Source organism: Telopea speciosissima, chromosome 9 (assembly GCF_018873765.1).
Source record: "Telopea speciosissima isolate NSW1024214 ecotype Mountain lineage chromosome 9, Tspe_v1, whole genome shotgun sequence".
Lineage (NCBI taxonomy): Eukaryota > Viridiplantae > Streptophyta > Magnoliopsida > Proteales > Proteaceae > Telopea > Telopea speciosissima.
In genome coordinates this window covers 48,708,304-48,731,228 of record NC_057924.1, presented here as the reverse complement: position 1 = coordinate 48,731,228, position 22,925 = coordinate 48,708,304, and the positions used below count along the sequence as shown (strand labels likewise).

General features: G+C 38.7%; 1 protein-coding gene across 2 annotated transcripts; it reads right to left on the bottom strand.

Moving 5' to 3' along the window:
• Nucleotides 1–1,446: 1,446 nt before the first annotated feature.
• Nucleotides 1,447–22,021, bottom strand: LOC122640370 (3beta-hydroxysteroid-dehydrogenase/decarboxylase). Of its 2 annotated transcripts, XM_043833536.1 has the most exons (13): nucleotides 21,813–22,021; nucleotides 21,310–21,554; nucleotides 20,767–20,856; nucleotides 20,512–20,645; nucleotides 19,573–19,743; nucleotides 15,437–15,559; nucleotides 14,857–14,936; nucleotides 5,996–6,194; nucleotides 4,634–4,739; nucleotides 3,891–4,065; nucleotides 3,345–3,501; nucleotides 2,515–2,581; nucleotides 1,447–1,822 (listed from the first exon to the last, which is right to left on the bottom strand). In XM_043833536.1, exons 2-13 carry the CDS (start codon nucleotides 21,539–21,541, stop codon nucleotides 1,686–1,688), a joined length of 1,671 nt encoding a protein of 556 aa, XP_043689471.1. In that variant the 5' UTR covers nucleotides 21,542–21,554; nucleotides 21,813–22,021; the 3' UTR covers nucleotides 1,447–1,685. The 2 variants fall into 2 exon arrangements, with proteins under 2 accessions (XP_043689471.1, XP_043689470.1); XM_043833535.1 differs by lacking the exon at nucleotides 21,813–22,021 and having other exon boundaries at nucleotides 21,310–21,571.
• Nucleotides 22,022–22,925: the final 904 nt, after the last annotated feature.

The following is a 22,925-nucleotide window of genomic DNA, read 5'->3' as shown; positions in this document are numbered from 1 at the left end:
AATTGGCTCTCCCCCCTAAGACCTCTTTTGCCACCAGAACAAACGCCTCATCCCTAGAGTTCCATTTGATGTAGCACAGTGAAGTGCACAAGGAAATTGTATCCGTAGTTCCATAACCCAAAAAAAAATGAAAAATCTCAAATAAAATCTCATTTTTTAAACTGCGTGTTGCATCGGGGTCCAATATTGTCGAGCTGCCCCTATTATCGTGTGCGGTCCAAACACAGCAAAGCGGCAAATAGACCACCTTATCCCTGCCCAAGCGGGGGTAAGGCAGTCTTTACCGCCTCGCTGTGTTTGGGGCGCATGGCAATAGGGGCAGCTCGGAAGTAGAGGATCCGGATCCATGTTTGTTTTGCCGTATAGTGTTTTACAAGTTTAGAAAGGAGGAAAATGTTTTATTGAAATTAAATACAAAATGTTTAAAGTGATATCTAATTCAAATTTCAGTGTGATATTTTTTGAAAATAGTGAGAAGTGAAATACGTAGGGATGTAAACGGATCGGATTTGGCTCAGATAGTGCTATATCCGCATCCAATTATCTTTCGGACGGATTCGGATAGTGTTAAACAGATACGGATACAGATACAGATCAGATATTTTATCCATTTACATGTAAATATAATTTTTCGGATAACTATAGCCAATCCATATCCGTATCCGTTTAGCTTTCGGACGGATTTAGATAGTGCTAAACGAATACGGGCACGGATATGTGGTATTATGAATAGATGGTGATATTTTCTTTTCAAGACAACCCTTAGTATGACACGCATATTCCTTTCCACACTGACAGCATGGGAAACCCTCTCGCAAATAATAAATCATTTTCTCAAAATATTTTATTGTGAAACAAATGCAGCCTAAAGGATTTCAGAACTGGAGATAGGAATGGAAATGACCAACCCCAAACGAGCCTGATATCTGGCCAACACTATGAGGTGTTGGCAAGCATCAGATGGCTAAGCATTAGCCAATCCACCCGATCCGATCCTGACCGATTTATATCAGACTTGATATCGGTCATTGCCAAAACCTTTCCGGATCGGGATTGGAACGGTACAAATCGGTCAAAATCAATCAAAACACCCCCCAAAATCGGTTTTTTATGGATCGGGTCATGTATCGGCCAAAGTTGGTGGATATTATGATCTCAGGATCGGATCGGTTGATATCAGTCAGTATCGATCAATATCGATCAAAATAATATAAAAACTAAAAAAAACAACCTAAAAACTTTGAAAAAATAAAAAAATATTCAGTCAGATCGACCGATCCAAGGAACGATCCAGTCAAACCTTGTTGTATCTGTCTAATCTCGGGATCGACCTCAACCAATACCGATCCGATCCGAGATTGAGAACCATTATTAGATGTTGATGCGAACATGACTGGCAGTCAAAGAAGCCTTGTTTAGGTGGGTTATCAAGGAACAAGCTGACGCAAAAAACCATCATAACATCTTATTCCATTCCATTTGAGATACCATCCAACCCAACTGCTTTAATAGAGTGGCTGGAAGTCTGGAACTGGAAGTGAATCAGGCCCATCTGAAAAGACATTACATTTATGTTATAGAATCCCAAAACAACACATGACAGATTTAGCAACACTGAGACACCATAGCCACATTACGTATCATAATCACTATCAATGCTGATGCAAAAACCATTTCACATTGAATCATTTGGAGGCCCGAAATTTCTTGGAGATATCTGATTTCAGTTTCCATCCGAAGGAGACTACTTCATGGATTAAACCATCAATTTCTTCCTCCTTTTTCTCATACACATAGAAAGCTATGAAAGCAAATGGCACTCCTGCATTGCATTTAAGTCAGAGTCCCTAATCAGTTAATACATCTAAAAATGAGATGTGAATTCCTACACCAACAAGAATAAACACTTGCCTCAGGATGAGAAGTTGTTGTTATTGTCTTGCACTGTTAGTGTGGAATATGGATAGGTAAATTCAGATACCATTCTAGGGTTACAACATGAAAGAAATCAGGAGCTCCAGTAGGATGTTTCTTAGAAAACAGGATATGATTGGATCCCCAAAACCATTCTAGGTTTTAGTCTGATAGAGCATGGATCGTTTTGTCAAAGTCAGAATCAACCATTACAGATGCAGAAAAGAGCTCACCAGGTATTGGGGTGAATATTCTGTAACTTAATAGTTTTTTCCCCCCTCTCCCCCCACCTCTGTATTGGTTTATATAGACGTCAATTCTGATTTGGATACAAGATCTACTATTTTCCCACAAAAGAATACCATGTATTAGATAAGGACAACCCTATAAGAAAGACCACCAGCCTAGAAGATATCCTGGGCATGAACTATCCGATAGTGGGAAGGTCCTGATCATTCTGTCAGTGTCACTCAACAGCCAAGGCATGTCAAACAGTTCCTTCCGTTCATCCTGATGCAAGTTTACTATAGAATGCATATAAAAACATATTCCTTAAAGGCTTGGAAAGGGAAGCAAAGACATAACAAATCAGATTCAAACCTATGACAAATACTCTTTGAAAGGATGTGGCTCCAAGGAAGCAGAGCATCAATAAAGAGAAAGCAACCTGTTTATGTCAATCACAGAACATCAATAGACTGAAAATTAGCAGAGCAATGAACAAAAATGAACAAAACAATTATACATCAGAAACTGCCATGACACAAAATTGGTTCAGAAGTAGGAATCAAGCCTTGAGCTTTCAAACTGGAGGGGACAGAACTCAGAAGAACCACAGTGCTATAGCACATTAGCAATATACTGCCTCCACAAAATGAAAAAAGTGGTTTCTGTTGATAGAACTATCTTAAGAAATCATTTATTCTTACAGAGTTACAAAAATGATAGTGTAAGGGCACTTGGTTGATGGGTCCCACAAAACCTTGGATGCAAAAAGAGAGGACCAAGTATAAAATTGACTGTATTCAAAGTAACACAGAAATATTGAAATGGTCGAAAAGAACAATTAAAATTTGGATGCATCCGATTACCTGATCTCATAGGCACGACCTATTGTCTTGGGGATCCACAATCTCATCAGTGAAAGATTTATGGTTTGTAAGGATCACATAGTACAAAAACATCTGTTTATGTAAATATCTTTTTCGAGACAGAATATTCATTAGTGAGATATCTTCAAATATCTCAGTTACTTGAAAAGAAGATATAATGCCAGGAGCCAGATTCACTCGCAAACCATTCCAAGCACACTCAGATCCATGTCTAGTTTGAATTATAGTTTGTCAATGCTGTAAATGTATAGCAGCTGTGAAGAATGTAATAAATGCAAAGCTACTGTAATGAGAGGGCATGGATGGAAAAGTATGTACCTTAATGAATAGCCTCCAATCCTTCCCTTTGCAAAGAGATATTAGAGCATCTACTGCAAAATTCCATGTGGACCCTACTACTAGAGCAGAACGGTGTGCCTTTTCTTCAGGAAAGTGAAAATTGGATGCAGGGATCTTCTCAATGGTATAACCCAATCTGAACCAACAAGATTTGTGTTTTTAGCAGAAGGCAGTACATACAATGCCCTTCCATTTATGAAACAATATGCTTACCTTAGTAACCTATCCATCTAGAACCATCTGAATTGGTTTAGTAACCCCATAGAACACACCCAAAAAAAAAAGATGATCCTAAACTTCCAATAACTCCATTCTTTTCCAGATCAACAAAAGAATAAAAGGAACTTTTGGGTGGTTAGGATCATCTGATTGATGTATCTTTTCATGTTATTATTGCCCATTAATGGCACAATCAGAATTAATAAACTGAATCGCTTATGAAAATTATTGGTAATGAAGCAAGACCCAAGAAGTCATAGATCAGCAGCAAAAAAAAAAAATTTAAAACATGGAGAGTAGGCATACATTTTTGCTGGTAGAAGGCCATGGACAAACAAGAAGAGCGATGCCATCATGAGAAGCTTTGAGAGCGCAGTGATGATGGTATATCCAGATGCAATGAAGTAATAATAGAAGGCGATTAAGACTAGCACTGCTGTAAGAGACTGCTTTTTATCTTTCCAGAGAAGTGTGTGGGCAACTGCAAGATTGTAATGACAGTGACATTAACACTTATAATATCAATAAATTTCAATAGAAGATTGACTGTACCTAAAAATCCCCAGTTTCTTTTTCTTAATCTTGGGCTCTATTCAAGTCTTATGCAATTTTAATTTCTTGCAGTGTGTGTGAATCATTTCAGTGAAGTGTGCTAATCTTGTCGTTCTCTCACATCTCTGTCTCAAGGTCATCTCATACCATTAAACTGTACTGCCCCTGCACACTAACTGAAAATGTCAATTGGTAGGTCCCATTTTCACTAAACCATGTCCCAAATATACATCATTGGATTACCAATGCACAAGGTTTAAAACTTTATCTTTAAGCCCTCAGATCTTTTACTTATTGACAACCAACTCAGATCATCAAACTGGTATAATCTGGGGCCATGGTCCTATGGAAGCAGTAAGTAGCTGGAGCATGTTCTACATTGAAATGGACAGAAAAAATAAAATTATGTTTGCAAGAATAGTCCCGAGTTTGGATCCAGCAAAACACACACACACACAAAAGAAGTTTAAAAGGAAAATAAGACCTATGTTCTATACCCTTTCCACTTCCAAGATATATAAAAGCTTTAGATGGCCCATCTCTTCTAGGTTGACAGTCAGCTCTCAAGTGCGCATATGATTCAATTGTCCTCTTCAGACCCTCCTGCAAGTAAAAAATATATATTAAACCATCCAAATAATAAGAAGCCCATATCTCCCGTGTAAGAACCTTGCCAGCTACATTTCCTGCTTATGCACCAATGACCAACCAGTCAATGCACTCCATCGATTGGGTTTTCATATTGGGAACTCACTCTTGCATGTATCATAAGATGGCAAGCGAAAATCAATATGGCTGACCTAAAATCAGTTGTGGCATGAATGGATGCATGTTGTTAAAAGTACAAAATTGTACTTCTGAAGTGGACATTGTTCACCTAAACGGTTCAGCTTACATCTTGTTCAACCAAAACAAGTTTAAAGTCTAGAAAGAAAGTTGAATTTTTTGATTAGGCAATCTTAACCATCATGCCAGTAAACTTCTTTTTTTTTGTCATGGGGCTTTCCACACAATGAATCTCCAGTATCCTATGGACAAAAAATAAAGAAATTGAAGTGAGCTGTGTTCCAGCATTCCTGTACCAGGAATTCATCCCATCAAATCCTTAATATCTGGCAGATGTCAGCTTCGTTGGGGTCCAAATTTGGTGGATAATTATGCACATTATTATTCAAAATCTGAGATAAATCTCCAGTACTTTATTGGCAAAAACAAAGATAATAAAGGGAGCTGGGTTCCAGCATGTCAATAGTAGAGACCCATTCCCTCTTGTCCTTAATAACTGCCTTTGGTTGATGCCCAAATTTGGATGACATATTGTCCAACATCAACTATCCATGGCGTAGTTGTCATGATGTTAAGGCGCCTAAGGAAAACCCATATTCTAGGTATGCCCAGTACCCAGGTATGTTTTCCATTTTAAAGGTATATTCTTTCGTCTCCTAGGTCTGGGGCCTTGGGCATCATGGCACACCCTTTTGCCTTAGCAATCTGTTGGTGAAATCTCAGACCAATCTGACATCCCCATGTGTAATTATAGAGGTTAATTTTGAAAAATCTTGGAAGAGAACTCAACAAAAACATTGAAAAATCAAGGCAAAAACCCATACATGGTGGGCCGTACAAATGAGACGGGCCACCAAATTTGAAAGATGGACTATGAGGGGTCCCAAATCCATTCAATGGTCAACCAGCCAAATCATCAGTCCACGTGGCTGAAAAGACCATTGCACCATTGGTGTTGAAGGGGTTAAAGTTAAACAGCACTACTATATCTCCCCTTTCAATAAACCATAATTTACATCCATTCATGAGCACAACATAAATTAGCATGCAGTGATAACAGTGAACGAAAGAACCTGAAATGGGACAATTGGTGTATAGCCAAGTCGATCCTTGGCTTTTGAACAATTGAAAGTTCTGCTGCATGAGAGGAGTCTAATTCTAGAAGGTGTCAGCTGTGGAACCCGCATCCCGTATGAGGCAAACATCTTGTATGTCCGCTCTACTAAATATGCTATCGGCATCATAACAGAGGCAGGGATTTTGATTCTAGGTCTGCAAATTACATTAAACAGAAGTACCATTGGTTTAGTATGTACCATCGTTCTATATTTAAAGGGGAAGAAATTAAAAGAGAAACAGAAAACTAGAAATTTCTTACATGAAAACAAAATGTAGATTTTTTTTTTAGTTGCTGTAGCCTGTTCATGAAGTTTATAATGAAAATGCACAGATTCAAGGACTAGAAATCACCATTCAGTGAGTTTTGGAGTGAATGTGCTAAAGGTGGGCTAGTTACAATATTAGGGATCTGTCTGGTTTACACTGAATGAAGAAAACATACAAAATCCAATGGATGTGGGGCATGTCAGAGGCAACACCAAAAGGGGAATACTTTTTAATAATTCGAATGGGATAAAGTGCCGAAGGGTGTTTACCAAAATAATTTTCTATAGACACAACATTCCTTACTACTTCTGCATCAGTCACCCATAGATACAGGATGGATTATCTGTCCAGGGTACACTGCTATACAGGGCTGGAAATAGACTCATCACTAGATCAGGGGTTCAAACCGTAGAACCCGAATTCCTAGAATCACAACCAGGTTGATTTTGGTGTGCAGGCTCACCCAGAGAGATGTAGATCCCTTCAATGGGCTACAATACCACAGAAGGAAGAAGGGGGCACCAGTACCAGCAGCTGGTCCAATCGAACCGGGTTTAGATTGGTCCAGCCTAGCCCTTCTAGAAGACCAAGTCTGTCTCCTATTTTGTCTTATTAAGAAACCAAATCAGTAGCAACGAGGGGAGACTGGTTACAGCTTCTAGAAGACTAATTTGTTTCTATTTTTATTTCCTATGTTATTTTCTTAGCAAGCAAGCAAGTTAGATTAGTAAGTCCTTGTTAGACAAGTAGTTTCCTATCCTGAGTACTTTCTAATGCTGAGTTCTTTCCTTTTGGTTGTAAGTTTCTAATTTTAAACTTTCTATTTTGAGAAGTCTGGCCAAGCTATATATAGAGGCCATCGGTTGTAATGTCCTACACAGTTAATTAATGAAATTTGAACCTAGTTTGCAACCTCTAAATCTGAGAAAGATTGTTCAACAGCTGGGACAGCTGTGGGTGAGAAGCCCAAGGCTGAGAGAGCCTACCACCACCCACACCTATCGAGTTCTCTTCTACTCTCTTCTGTTCTTCTCTATTTCACTGATTTTATTTGTGTGATTGCTACCATCTGAGGCCCTGGAGTTATTATACTGATCATCCAACTGAGTTGCTGACCGAAGGCTAGCAGACAGCAAACAGATCCATCAGATTCAGTCTGGGAGAGAATTCTGGGCAGGGATTGATCACAAAGATCTTCCCTACCTGCGACCAGTTCCAGCCAAGGTTTTTGAATTTTGTTGGGCCACCCCAAAAGGGACACTAACCCAGGAGATCAGGATCATTGAAGGCCTGTGCTTGGAGTTATTCAATTTCTCCCAATTCAGCCCTAATTTTTCCCTAATTCTACTTGGGGTCATATCTCTGCAACCACTGGTCTGAACAAGCTGCTGTTTGGGGTTTTTATTAGACTTCATTCAAGCTACCTTCGATCAGAAGAACAGCCTTTTGGGGCCAGGTTTTGTGAGTTACAGATTTTCTTAATCCCAGCCTAATTCTTTAATTCTGTGAACAGTAATCTAATCTTAAGTTGCTGCGATTGTTAGGAGGGTTTATTATTGTTAATTGTTGGGGTTTATCAATTGCCTTTATCTTATAACTGGTGTTGATTACATCTGTATTCAGCCTTACATTACAGAGGTGGCCCGTTAATTGTATTACCAAGGCGTATGCTCAATATAACAATAGACATATGAAACATGTCTATATATTAGTTTTTTTTTTCTTCAATAGGACTACTAATTACCAAAATATTAAAATGTAACCAATTTAACAGAATTAACAGTATAAAACAACATTAATAGAAGATATTGCTTAAATTTGTTGGTAACCAAAGTGATAACAAAATTCAGTGTAACCTCCTTTTTTTTTTACACCCCTACTTCATCCTTTTGTAATAATAGTTAGGGGGCATTAGTAATTCCACTTCCTATCATTAGGCAGCACTCACAATTCAAATTCTCATACTCTAATGTGCATTAGAGGGATTTAGGTGATTTGAACAAATATGACTAAAAGCTTTGAAGATTTCAGACCCCAATTTAGCCAAACATTGTCCCCTCTATTCGAAGAATCCTGATTTTGGGAAGAAGAGAGCAGTGAACCAGCACATGCAGTTGATTCGGGGCGCACTAGTTGGGGTAACATGTAACCAGGGATTTTGAGCTCGGGAATGTGATTGATTTCAAAGGGATGGTTTCAAGTTTTGGAATCACTATAGCTTGTGTTCTCTATTCTGAGCAACAGCCTTAGATACTCTTTGGTTGAAACAGTGTTCAGCAGTTGAAAGAGAAACAACGGTGGCTGTGTTCGCAGGATGAAGACCAGCAAAATGCATAATGGGGTGGTGCCTCTGTCAAAGACACAAGCAATGCTCTTGGTTTCTTCCTCAAAAAACCGCTAACCAGATTTCTGGCATTGATTCAAACAATCAAACACGATTACACAGACCAACTGCGAAGTGACTAGTGAACTTCAAGCATTGAGGGATTAGGCCTGGGTGTAGTGGTATATTTCCTTCCTACCCTCGCAACTAACTGATTAACGTCAATTGACCCTCTAAATAGGTATATGCACAATTACATCATCTGCCCCTCTTCCCAGGCTAAGGCATGTTATCTTTAGAAGCTAAAACATGTACTGTTACAATTTCTTTTGATGAACTTTATGCCTTGTACAATAGATGATTTAAGGAAAAGTTAACGTCATGCCCTTTTCACCAACTTTTTTATCGATATGAAATGCCAAACAACGAGTGGGTCCATCTTATAAAGGTCTCTCCACCCATCTCATAGGTCAAATTTCAACTCAAATTGAGCATGTTATATGGGTTAAAATGATGTCCAAAGTTATGAAAATACAAAAAGCCATTAACCTCTATCATCACACATTAGAGCTAGTGGTATCTTTGTTATTTTCACAACTTTGGACATCATTTTAACTCATATAACATGCTTAATTTGAGCTACAAGATGGGTACGGAGACCTTTATGACATTTGCACACCCAATATCTAACATCACATGGATAAAAAGCTGGTGAACTTTACAAAGTTCATTAATAACCGTGAACATTATCAGCCCCTTCTTTTTAACCATTAAATTTCACCTTTACAATAAAAAAAGTTGCAAGAAAAAATGATGAAGGAAAAAATCATAAGTCACCAGACCTTCTAATGAAAGTGACAATTTCTTTTTCCTGGATTGTTTCAAATAAACTATGCCTTGACATAATTTACTGATAACAAACTTTAGTTATTTATTTTCAAAATATTGCTGCAAAGAAAGTTTGAATAAGAAAATAAGTTCTCCTACAATTACTGTAGTCAAATATGCAGATTTGACAGAATTTCAAGCTCCTCTCGGAGTTGATGTAATCAACCCCCTCCATCAACACCAACAGATATCCATGTTAAAGTTACATGCAAAAGTGTCGAGTAGAACTGAAGTTGGAGAAGTAGGCCGACCCTGCAGTACATTTTGCACTGCCGATAACAAACACAGAATGTCAGATAAAGAGAATGGGATTGTATCAAGTGGTAGCTAGCATGAAAAACATCAAATCAAACCTCTTCAGAATTCATCATTTAAATCTCAGGCCAAGGATTTTGTAGCTGACCCCAAGAGGTTGGGTTAAGGATTACTTGAGTTGGTTCCATGGAGGAGATGAAATAAAATGAAAGTTTACCAGGTTGGGAGGGACCAGATATGTAAACCCAAAACACTACAGGGACTAGGAGTGACGAAAGCCCGCCAGATACTGCCATGCTACAAATAGATCTGGAGTGTTGGAGGGTCCAACCCAATACCTTAAGGCATTAGGTGGACATAGCTCCTCAAGTTTATGAAGGCACCAAGGACCAAACTTAACCGATGTGGATCTATACCTCTATAATTCCCCACATCTCAACATGGAGATTTGTTAACGAGACTAACAGCCTAAGGAGAAGGATACAAATATGGACTCCAAAACTCCTTGATGCAGTATTAGATGAAAAAAGAAAGAAAAAAAATCAGTTCTTGCAAGGGTTTGTCCAGATATGAACCTTTTTGGTTTGATCTGGTGATCTGGTTTATTATTGAATCAGTTATCTATTCATCTGAACAGTCACACATGACCACCCCTTGTGTGTGGAAGATTTAGATTCCTTAAAACCAGCACTCGTGGGACCCAGGTGAAGGAAAATTGTAGTTTTCTGTTACTAGATTTCCACCAAACCATATCTTGCATGTGGAGAATTCTGGTGGGACCCCGTTCGGAGACTTTTTAAGGTTTACGGCTATAAGATTCCTGAATTTCAGGAACTATATCTTCAGCCAACCGTGGGGATCTTATTTGGGTCTTATTTTATTATTTTATTTCTTATTTGGTAATGTTAAATTGTAATCCCTATTGGGTCGACGTGGACCTATTTCCTAGTTGGGGGTACTTAAGTTAGATAGAGTTTAAGTAGTCTATGGTTACGTAGGTGGTAGTTTCCTATCTTATTTCAGTTTCTGTATCTGGTTGTAATTCCTATCTAGAGTAATTGTATGATTGCTTTGCTGGATATAAATAAAGATTGGATGTCTTATGTCTGATGCCTCTTGGGTCGGGCGCAAGATCCTTCTGCATCAGTCTATCATTCTTGAAGCCATATCCATCCAAATTGATGATGGTACCTCCATATTCATTTGGCTAGACCATTGGCATCCCACGGGAATCCTCCTTCATTCGGTCAGTGCTAGGGCCAAGGTTTAAAGTATCAGTATCGGGTATCGTATCGGAGATATGTATCGTACGCTACAGATAGGCATAGAAATGGTCAAGAAAGACATGGAAATACACTTTGGGAGTAAAGGTATATATATACATATATATACAAAGATCAAGTTTTTCTAAAACCTACCTTTTTTTGTGAGATCTCATTCAATCTTTCATCTCAAAAACAAAATCATAGTCTGATAGTTACATGGGCCTTTAATGGCCAAATCAACGTGTATCAGTTGGTATCAACTGTATTGGTCTGTATTGAGCTGTATCGGCCAATACATACTGACACGTATCAATACTCTCACAAAACCCTAACATATGTATCGTAAGTATCAATACGTATCGGTCCTATCGTATCGAGCTGTATCGGCCGATACAATACAACACAAATCGAGACATACTATTTTTTTTAAAGATACATATCCGTATGTATCTTATCGGTACCAACCGATACCGATATGTTCGGCCGATATGATACAATACAGAACAATACTTTAAACCATGGCTAAGGCCATATACAATTCAAGCCTCTCTAAGCAGTCCAAGGTCGCGGACATCATCAGCCTTGGTGCTTGGACCCCTCCGGCATCCTTGTCCCCCCTGCTCTCAGCTGTGTGGAATGCATTACCTCCCATCGGTAGAAGGCCGCAAGGTAGGGGAGATGTCACTATTTGGACCCTAGTCTCTTCCGAACTTTTCAGTTCTAAAGTAGCTTAGGCCTTTATCCAATCTCAGGGCCCTTTATCTCTCTGGCGCAAGCTTGTCCAGTTCAAACACCACATCTCTCACCACAGTTCACTGTTTGGCGGGCTCTCTCCAACAGCCTTCCAACGCAGTCCTTTTTCATCCACCGTCAGATCCCTGTCTCCCCATCCCGCTGCCTTTGCTGGAATGTTGTGGAAGATATTGACCACCTCTTCTTTGCTTGGCCCCTTTCTGCTTCTGTTTGGAAAGGGGTCCTAGCAAAAAGTTGGCCTAGAAGTCAGAGGATTCTCCCTTTTCAGAGAGAATAGATTTGGGTTGACATGTCCTTTGCCAGATCTTCTATATATGATGTTGTGGGAAAGCTCGCCTTAAGTTCTGCCATCAATCATATTTGGATGGAAAGAAATATTAGGAAATGGTCTTCCAACTCTAGATCTTTTCAGCAGATTTGGGACACCATTTCCTTTGACATTAGGAATAAGATTTCCTCTATTTCCACTAGTTGTATTGATTCCCCAAGGAACAGGCTCATTGTTGATTCCTAGGGGCTTTCTCCCTCTATTTTGTTAGTCTCTCCCTCCTCTTCGTGAGGGATCTGTAGAGCTTTGTTTGTATTTTCTGTTCTTCACCCTTTGGGGCCCTCTGTAATTTTCTCTCTCTTTGGTAATGAAGTATTTATTCACCCAAAAAAAATGATTGGATGTCAGCGATAAAACACACACTGATTCTACCGCTGAACTGGTTCTCTCCTCTGTCTTCTCTCTTCATCGATTCTCTCTCTGTTTCTCTATTGTCTCTTTTCTTCCTTAATCTCTGGTTGACTGGTTATTAAGTTCTCTCTCTTGTCACATGGTATCAGAGCTCCAATAGCCAGTCAAGTCCTCCATCAATTCTGGTTTTGAGAGTTTGTAAGGTTTTTTTTTCCCCTGTTCATGGGTTGCAGCAACCTAATGCTGCCTTATCTGTGTCTCAGGCCTAGTTTCTGATAGAATGATAACAAACTAGGGACCATATTATCTGTTATTGGTTGTTCATGGAGTATAGAAGCCATAGTTGTCAAGGCATCACCTAAGCGTCCAGGCGCTTTTCTCTCGCTTTGTTTGCTGGTGTTGCCTTGGTTTTTTACCCCCTCGATTGCCTTGGTTCGCCTAGATGCCGTGACAACTATATTGCAGCTATTGAAGGCAGTTTACAAACTTGAGGCAGATTCTGGAGAAGTTTTTTTGCAGCTTTAATTTCTTCACATCAGACCATTGTCTTCTTCTCATATTTGGAAAAATCATTCATCCTACCAAGCAGTACACTCGATCACCGGTTGAAGCATATCCTCCACATTGTTTTTCCATATTTGAAGTTCTCCTTTACTCCATACGGTGCTGTTTTTGAGCAAGTTTTCAACTTTTTTGAGGCATTGTTTCCCTCCTATAAGAGTCCACATGACCCAATAAGGATTACAACTTAACAGGTAATGTAGCAAGGATTGGACTCAATTTTATAAAGTGTTTTTCCTGCATAGAGTCTTTGTTTCCTTGTTTCCAGCTTTTCTACTTAGATTAGGAAACTCCCTATTAGCCTACAGTTGGAGGATAGAGTTGGAAGATAGAGTTTTTTCTGTTTTTTTTACTTTCCTTTCACATGTCTTTAAACATTGTAAGGCAGTTAGCAGCCTCCTGACGATTTGACAGAATGGATTAAGAATTAGTTAGATTTTAAAGTGAGGCTGTTGCCTTCCCCTTCCCTCTCCTCTATCCCCTCTCTCTTTCCATCCTGCGATCTCTCCTTTCCTCAAGCATTTCCTCTTCCCACCACAAGCAGATCCATCTACTAGATCTGCATTAATGGGATTATGGAAGGATATGCCACCTCATCTTGAGGCAATCGAAGAATTGATAAAACTGCATTTCAATAATGGTCACAAAGCATATTTTGGAAAGAAGTTAGGTGTGGAGAAGAAGTTTTGATGGAGACCTTTCCAAATCTGTTTATTGTTGTAACTGATAAAGTTGCTCTTATTGGGTTTTTATTATTTTTTTGGCATAGGTATGCTCTTATTGGTCGTTATCTATTCTCCGATGATCAGAACATAGGCTGGTATCCCATACTTGGAAGAAATTTAAATGATTGGGAATAGATACCTTTGCTCAAGTCCTAAACTTGTTAGCTATGGCAAGAGTGGACATTTGCTGGGATGACTGATCGGCATGGAATTTTAGTAAGATGGCACTCTTCCCAGTAAATTCCCAATCCGAGGTTCTTATTATGAGAAGGTCAACTAGCTGTCTGGCGCACACTATCTAGGCCAAAAGGAATCCCACCTAAGGAGCAGTTTTTTGTCTGGGAAACTTTCATAGACAAACATCTTGATGTTGAATCATTTAATCCTTGAGTTCTCTACATTCCAAATGCATGCAACTACTATGAAGTGATGAAGAAAAAGTTCCACAGCTGTTGTTAGATTGCCACTTTGAGGTTTGGTGTGAAGTTATGAACTTTTTCGGAATCTCCTGACTCTTGGTCATGCCTGTGGGCGTGGAAATTTTGTTATGGGGCTTGAATATTAAGGGAGTCTTGGCAAGGAAAGAAGATGTTGTCTCTAAGATTCCAGCAGCCATTTTTTGGTGCATTTGGTTAACAATAAACCTAACAGTATCTCAAAAACCCCATGTCAATGCATCAGGTAGCTTCAAAGGCCTGGCAAGACTTAATTCCATTGATCTACTAATTATAAAGACATTGAAATATTGCTATAGCTGTTTGTCTGGTTGTCGGAGCCTGGAATGGCATAGGATAGCCTGTTTTATTTCTTTTGGCAGACATGCAACTAGCCAATTCTATTTAACTCCCAATCCACGGACCAAAGGGGGGGGGGGGCTAATAACTTTAGAAGTACTAAAATTAAGGCACTTATTGATGAACCAATATTAACTTCAACCATACAGAATTTTCTCAGGGTAAAGAAGAAGAACTTCAACAACACAATGGAATCCCAAAACTATATTAACCTGTTCAACATGAACTTCACCAAACATAACAATATCACAAAGCCTGCCCCATAAACAGAAAAATTGAAACTAAATAAAATGTCTTGAGAATACCTTTCATAGCCAAGACCTTCAAGAATAAGTGACACAAACTCCCAAAATTTTATTGGTTCCACATTGGTTACAAAATATGCCTGCAGGCCAAGGTCACGCTGTAATTAGTTTCTCTTATCAACAGAGGTGTAGTTTTGGAGCTAGTACAAGACACGCACATTAAATCTAAGTTTCTACCGATGTGTAAAAGAGAACATACAAGGATCTTGTTAGGTTAATCCAAGAAAAATCAATGAATAGCCTGGAGGTACATATATGCATGTGCAGTGGTTGGATCCACTACCCATATGTCTCGCCAAGGAGATCTGCTACACTGACCAAAAAGTAATAAATAAAATAATGATGGCAATGGAACAATATCAGGCTCGACAATAGGTATTCAATGTGTGAAACATGGAATGGTGGGTCACACCCCTTGCATGCTTTGTATAACCCCAGGCCAATAGTAGAAAATTTACCCTCCACTATAAAACTTCTATTTGCTTCTTTTTTTTTAATAGTAGGGTTTGGTGCTAGGAGACACCCCAACCCATGTCAACATGCAACTTCTAAACACATATGCTGAAAGAAGACACTATACCTGCCCTGAAGCTCTTTCTGCGACATCTTCATTTGCAAGAGCTTGCTCAGCACAAATATGCGCATGGGCCACGTTTTCCACATAAGTGAAATCATACATATTGTTCCCATCCCCAATAATGAACTGATAAAAATTAAAATAGAAACATAAATAAGCAATAGATTGTATTAAGCAAAGACCATCAACCACATGATGAAAATAAAGCAAAATTAAAGCAAACAAAGCAAGATCTCAGGATTGAAAGATATGTAAATCTACCTAATCACACACGTGTACCTTGCTACCTATAAATGGTTGTGCTAGCATCTAACAGTCAATGGGTCCCACCTACATCTTATTAAAGTCAAACAGATTGGATTATAACTATTTGATCTACTCTTTCATTTGGCTTCTCAAAATATTTGAGGTGAAAAGAGATGAAACTAAATTCACCAAAAGCATCCTACAGTTCATTTTTAGAAAGAGAAATTCATGTAAAAAATGAATTAGAAAAGGATGATGCACATCAAAGGCCCACCAAGATTAAAAAAAAAATTCTCCAATATATTTTCCATATTTCAAAACATAAATACTCATGAGTTCCATTCTTTTTAATAGATAGTACAAACATTGAGGAAATTTTACCATCAGCTACAATAAACTTAATTTAATAGGTTACACAGTGTAAACCACACCGTGAAAAAATAAAAGACATAAAGTAAGATAGAAAAGGACACTTAAATGTAGAGACTCGGGTATGTGTTACTTTCCACCAGTAAATGCAACATGCCAGCATCCAAAACCCAATTGGTCCGACAAACAAGTCCACCCATGATTACTTAAGTATGTTTTAGATATAAAAAGTAAGCTAGATTGATTAGACAAAACATGACGTGAATTAATAGGCTTCCAAAATAACCAGTTTCTTCAACATTTTGTCCATATTCTAACTACATACTCATGTCCAGCTCCTTTTACCACAAACAGAATAAAACACGGAGGGAAGAAGCCTCATATAGATAAACTCAGTGTAGCGGAGATGAGGATGTTGAGATGGATGAGTGGCAAAACTAGGAAGGATAAAGTAAGGAATGATCATATTAGAGCTGATTTGGGAGTAGCTCTAATACATGATAAGCTACGAGAAAGTCGTTTGAGGTGGCATGGCCATGTTCAAAATCGGCCTTTGGATCCTCCAGTATTGAGGAGTGATTTGATTCAGATTGGAGGAACTAAAAAAGCCAGAGGCAGACCTAAAATGACCATAGGAGAAGTGGTGAGGAAAGACATGCATTGCTTAGGCCTTGTATCAAGTATGGCCTCGAATAGAGCTGGTTGGAGGGCTGGGATCCATGTAGCTGACCCCATTCAGTTGGGATAAGGCTGAGTCGTTGTAGACATAAGAAACTCAATATTTTTCTGGCCAAGAAAGACAGCTAAAAAATATAAAAACAACAATGAGAGAAATTGTGTACTAACATGAACCAAAAACAACAATTATGGGAAATACCAGGAGAAACAGAAATCAGGCAAACTCACTAATTGTATGCATATACATAAAACATAACCAGGTGACTTTTGCAAATCCAAGATAGTCATTTCATCAATTTGAAAATCATGTTTCAGAAAATTATTTTGTGAGGGAAACACTCTGTTGGACATATGGCAGTAAGTGTTGTCATTGTTGGCAACACAGTCAGTGACATACAAATAGTAGTGTGACATGGCAGTACAATCAGTAGGTGTCAAACAGTGAGTTGGCAGTGCGGACAGTGTTTGGCAATGTTACTGAGGCATCTGGGCACTTATGGCAGGGTTTGGCAATGTATTACAGTCTTGTACAGTCATTGGCAGCATGTGGCAGCAACGGACGAAGGCCCCTCACAGTTTGATTGAACATTTCATAGGTTTGCGCAGATGTATCCACTTTGAAGCCAATTTGGGCAGGCCAGATGGAATATTTGGAAGGAGGCATGTACATGGAACTTGCAGTTCATTGAGTTACCTTTCCAACGCAACTGGAAGTGCATCGTTTCGATACTGAACGAAGGAGTTACAACAATTTTCGAATCATCACACAGAAAAGAATCAATATGGGAGAGTTTGGAGAATTTTAGAGAGAATTCTGCCAGTTTTTCCTGCAACTATGAATGGTTTCAGTAGCTTAAGTCATTCCCAAGCCTTATTCTCTCTCCTGGCCTTGAAATCATTAAAAAATTCGTTAAAGTGATTAATTTATGGCCTCATCCATTATTGCATAATTTACTTGTTTTACTTGCCAATAATTATAGCACTCAAACAATGTATAGAATAGGCAATATTACATTAAGGATTAATTGTCTCGACCATAGTTGTCATGGCGTCCTGGCGTTGGAGAGGGTTGCATGGCGACCTACGCCATGGCGTCCCTCTTTGATTTCTTCTTCCTGTCTCTCTTTCCCTCTTCGATTTCTTCTTCCTGTCTTCGATTTCTTCTTCCCTCTTCGATTTCTTCTTTCCCTCTTCAATTTCTTTCGATTTCTTCTTTCCCTCTTCGATTTCTTCTTCCTGTCTTCTTTCCCTCTTCGATTTCTTCTTCTTGTCTTCTTTCCCTCTTCGATTTCTTCTTCGATTTCTGAATTTTCTTCTTAAAACTTGAGAAACAATAGAGATAAAATAAAACATGGCTTGAGTATACATCTATTAACACATTAAAAATAGATAAAATAAAAAATAAAACATAGTCGACATGCTCGCCATGGCGGGCGACATGTCGATATATCGACGTGACACCCCTCCACCGACTTGGATCGCCGTGACGCCGTGACAACTATGGTCTCGACCTAGTCAAGACACCGAGTCGAGACGAGTTTTCGAACCTTGAAGTGCATACGACTGGGTCGGACACGTAAACTAGGGATTGCCCCAGGCAGTCAGCATTTGTTCATCTTTGTGTATGCCAGAAGTGAGACAATGCTATCAGTGTGATTGTCAACAAGGTTGTGTTGAGAGTTGAGACAGTGCCATCAGTGTTGGGAATACCAAGTGTGTTCTAGGTGTGATGGGAATAAATTTCATGGAATTTTTGTGACCCTGATTCACCCCCTTTTCAGTGTCAACCTGGGAATATCACACTCCCAGAGAAATTCCAAAAATTTGAGCCACAAACCAGTGAGCCAGCTGCCATTCAAATGCTACTTAACATTACATCAGGTATGTATTCTCTTGCAGGAGTTATCTGAACTGATTAGTGAGGTATCACAATATATCTATATTTCAATTAGCTTGGTGCCCCATCTCCCCCTCCCACGCCACCCCAAAAAGCATCCTTGGCAATCTTTTACCACTCGCAATATGTTGAAGTGTATGGAAGGAACAGAACTACTATACTTTTCAGATATTATAAGGCTCCTTTAGACAAGTGGTCAGTTGGGTAAAGAGATCTCTTTAGCTTTGCATATGATTTCTGACAAGATTTAGAGAACCAATAGGAACAATCTTTATGTAGAATTGTCAAAAGTACTAAGGGTCCATCTCTTTTGTTGTCACATCAATATAAAAATCTTTTACCTTGCCAAAAGGAGGGGAAAAAATTAAAAAACGCAGAATGGAATATATACATGAAGACCCAAATGTTTTATCAACCCTTTGCTTGGGATATTGGAGAATTTCAATAACAACACATCTGTAAAACCTTACAGATGAAAATTGGCAAAGAACCACCATTCTATGGTTCCACTTTGGAGATATTCTACAGGAGAAAAACAATGTTCTGATTACTACGATCTTAACCATCCAAGTGCTAGATTCTTTTGCAACCAGTCACATGGTTACATATCCCCCACCCCCCGCCAAAAAAAATGGGTCAGAAGGTTATTGTGACCTGATTAAGTTCCTCGTCTTGAAGTTGTCCAACATAAGATGCATCAATGGTGGTTTTTATCAATCAGCATGCAGCACTGTGTTCAACCATGACATATATAGATGACAATCGCAAGCTCTACAATTAAACATCTAGTTTCCCCCAACTCAATATCAACTGTGCTTCGAGGAGTTTGATATTCTTTTCTGTTGCATCACTAGAAAATTCTTATTATTACTTAAAAAGAAGGAAGAAAAATTCCAGGGGAAGAACAAACAGCATCAGTCATTAGAAAAACGTAAGAATGCATTGCTACCTTAGATTTCCCAGCCCTTGCAGCAGCAACTAAAGATGGAACCAACAGCTTATCACCAGGACCAAAAATGCTACTAGGCCGTATGCAGCAGGTTAGAAGCCCATTTGTACCATTTGATTTGATAACTAGTGCTTCCCCTTCAGCTTTAGTTGCTGAATAAGTATCATTGTGCTGATAAAAACAATAACAAGAAAGAGTCAGCCTTCTCGTCGGAAACAGAAAAGTACACATGCAGCTTCTTAGAAGGCTTAGATGTTTCTCCTCTAAATGAATGCAGAAAGTATAATAAAGCTAGAAAAAGTTATTTAATAGCCCCACCCAGAAAGAAAAGAAGGATTTAGAGTTAGTTTGCAATACTGGGGTCATTCAAATTTTAAAAAAGAAGATAAGATGTCACTTTAAGAAGATAAAATTAGAAAAAAGGAAGATAGCCACATCTGGATCTGAGAACAGGAAAAAGTAATGCAGGCCAGATGCATAAAGTTGTTATATTAAGCTTATACAAGTCATGGTCACTTTGGGTTTGCAATCCCTGCCTGCATTAAAGCCAGTCTGCCAACTCCATAAGATATATCAACCAGAAGATGTCCTTTGGGAACATTCCAACCAAGCAGATGATCTTAAACAACCCATTTATTGTTGTATCTCATTCTCCTGGACTGTCAATAGAAAATCTGAAAGTTCAGTGACATCCATTACAGCCAATGAATTATGGCCTATTAGTTACTTTAGTCTCATACATTGGTGGTTCCTAACTGTCCTAGATACATGCTTTGAGTGGAACAGGGCAAGGACTACTTTATTTTTGGTCCTTACTCAAGTCATTAGAAATTTTTATCCAGTTTCAAAAGGAGATCATGTGTAAATAATTTAATAAGTTAAGGCTCACAAAGTTTACAAGGATAATCCGAGACTATAATGCCGATAGAAGACAGATACCTTAGGTGGATAAGGTATCGACTCGTCCCCATTAAATATTCCATGAACCCCATCAAAGACAACACTCGGAGAGCTTGTATAGATGAGTCTCTTTACTTTGCACTCAATACAAGCATCAATAACATTTTTAGTTCCTGTAAAGCAGAGTAAAATTACACATAACAAACATTAGACAATTTACAAAATCAAAGAGGTGACAAATTTCCAAACCATGAAACAGTGTTGACTTATAGTTCGTCCTTGACAGTGCTTTACCTACTACATTGACTGAATGGTGAAGCTGGTAACTGTTGACAGATGAATCTGGGGCAGCCATGTGGAAAACAACCTCCACACCTTCGCATACTGCAAAATAAAAAAATTAAGGGAAAATAAAGTAAGATAATAGTAGTGTATTAAGTTCTCATTAAAAAAAAAAAAAAGTAGCGTGTTAAGCATCAATCTGTTAAACCGCCATTCTGTTTTTCCTTTCTAACCCATCTCCTTCCAGTTAAATTCCCTTCATGGTATGTATTTAACACTTCAATGAGACGAATGCAAGCATATCCTCTTCCTAAAATTAATCTTTAGCTCGATAACTATACAAGCTAATAACACTAAACAAAGTCTTCCAGAGCTTAACCAATATTGAACTGTTCTTACACCAACCTGTGAATTTAATATACCACCTAAATCACCACTTTAAGATATAAAACCCACCATACTTCATCATTTATTACCCATTAAATGATCGAAAATGGAGGTAACCAAATCAAATCAGAATTTTTAGAAAGAGAACTAGGAGAGAAGGAATAAAACCTTTAATCACTTGGGCTTTGTCTCGAAGGTCTGCAGACACATATTGAGCACTTCCAGATCGAAGAGCTTCCCCAAGAATTCCCTGCTCTTCATTGGGTTCGAGCTTGATGGAGGGACCCAAATCTGCAATGCGAACTGACCATTTCCCAGACCGGATGAGCATTTCCACTAAATGTCTGGCAGCAAAACCCCTTCCGCCGGTCACAACACACCGCTTCTCTTCTGTCGCCATCCTCTCTGGAGCCCTGTAAACCATTGGGAGAGAACAATCAATAATGGGCATTTCAGAATTCAGATAGAGTGAAGCAGGACGTTGGTCTAAATAACTTGGAAGCCCATATCACCTCCGAGCATTTATAATACAAAATCGATTATGTTTCGGTCGCTTATAAATATAATCTTTTGATCAACAACAATAAGTGAAGAAGAACAAAGTACATGTAAGATCGAACAATCAGAAGTATTTTTATTGCAGTTCTCAGATTTGAATTTCAAATCCAAACCTTATAGCTTCTCTTTCTTTCTTGCTCTCTTGCTCCTGTTCCAATCTGTTGATCTGACGAACGGGATAAAACAGAGAAATGAGAAGAATCTAAAAATGGGAATCTCTTTCCTTTCCCTTCTGCAGTACACAAAATCGTAACAGAAGAGAGGATTCAGACTGATTGTGCGTGGTGCAATAGAGATTTTCAGACGTGAGATCTGTATCCGACGATCTCTGCTTTTGATGTCTCTGTGGAACCAGTCAAATTTCACAGTTCAGAAGATGGACGCAGGCGCGTTTCCATCAACATTGGACCTAAGTGGTTCGACCAGTGTTGGACCCGTCAGTTGGCAGCTTCCACAAATAGGTTGGACCAAGCTTATTTTGGTAGAATAGGTTGGACCAAGTGACTAAACAAAAATGTGCAATGGGCAAATGGTCCAAGATTTTCCATGTAGCTCATGTTTTTAGTGCACAGTATCAGAACGGGTATCGGTCAACCCAGAAACTGATACGGTATCGGATCGGTATCGGCATGGATCATCTGTATCGAACAAATTTGCCATTGATTCTCCTTTAAAATTGGGTTTGTTTTTTTTTTTTTTTTTATCAGTTTACCCCTTGTTCATATCGTGTCACCAATACAGTATCAACATAATATTGGGATTGGTCACTTGCAAAACCGGTATGTATCACCCGATACAGACGATACGATACCGATACCAATACCTCAAACCATGATGTAGCTTCTTAAGCCGGCAATTTGAAAAAGGAGAAAAGTTTTTCTTATATTGTGGGTGAAGGAAAATAACACCCGTATAAGGGTTATTCTTATTTTGTTCTTTTAGACGAAGTCAAAACTATCTATTTTCATATAGCTAGTGATGCTTATCCTCCTACCCAAAAAAAAAAAAAAATGATGCTCATCTTACTACCGTAATGATTCACATTGAAGGGATTCTCATCCAACGTGGGTGAAGAGAAACTTGGTCCTTTGAAAAACGGTTGTGAGCTACGTCCTTTTTTATTGGAGAAGATGTCTTTGGATGCCAATAGGAAATATCTCGTAATGTTATGCAAAGTTACTAATATCTCTATTCTAAGCAATCAAACTATGCAATTTCACTGATAA

Excerpts from the sequence above, each read along its gene's own strand:
- LOC122640370 (XM_043833535.1), bottom strand. The coding sequence starts at position 21,565 with ATGGTTTACAGGGCTCCAGAGAGGATGGCGACAGAAGAGAAGCGGTGT. Across the intron at positions 6,195-14,856 it reads GAAGGTCTTGGCTATGAAAG|ACCTAGAATCAAAATCCCTG; the intron begins GTATTCTCAAGA and ends TGTAATTTGCAG. Across the intron at positions 4,740-5,995 it reads CACCAATTGTCCCATTTCAG|GAGGGTCTGAAGAGGACAAT; the intron begins GTTCTTTCGTTC and ends TTTTACTTGCAG.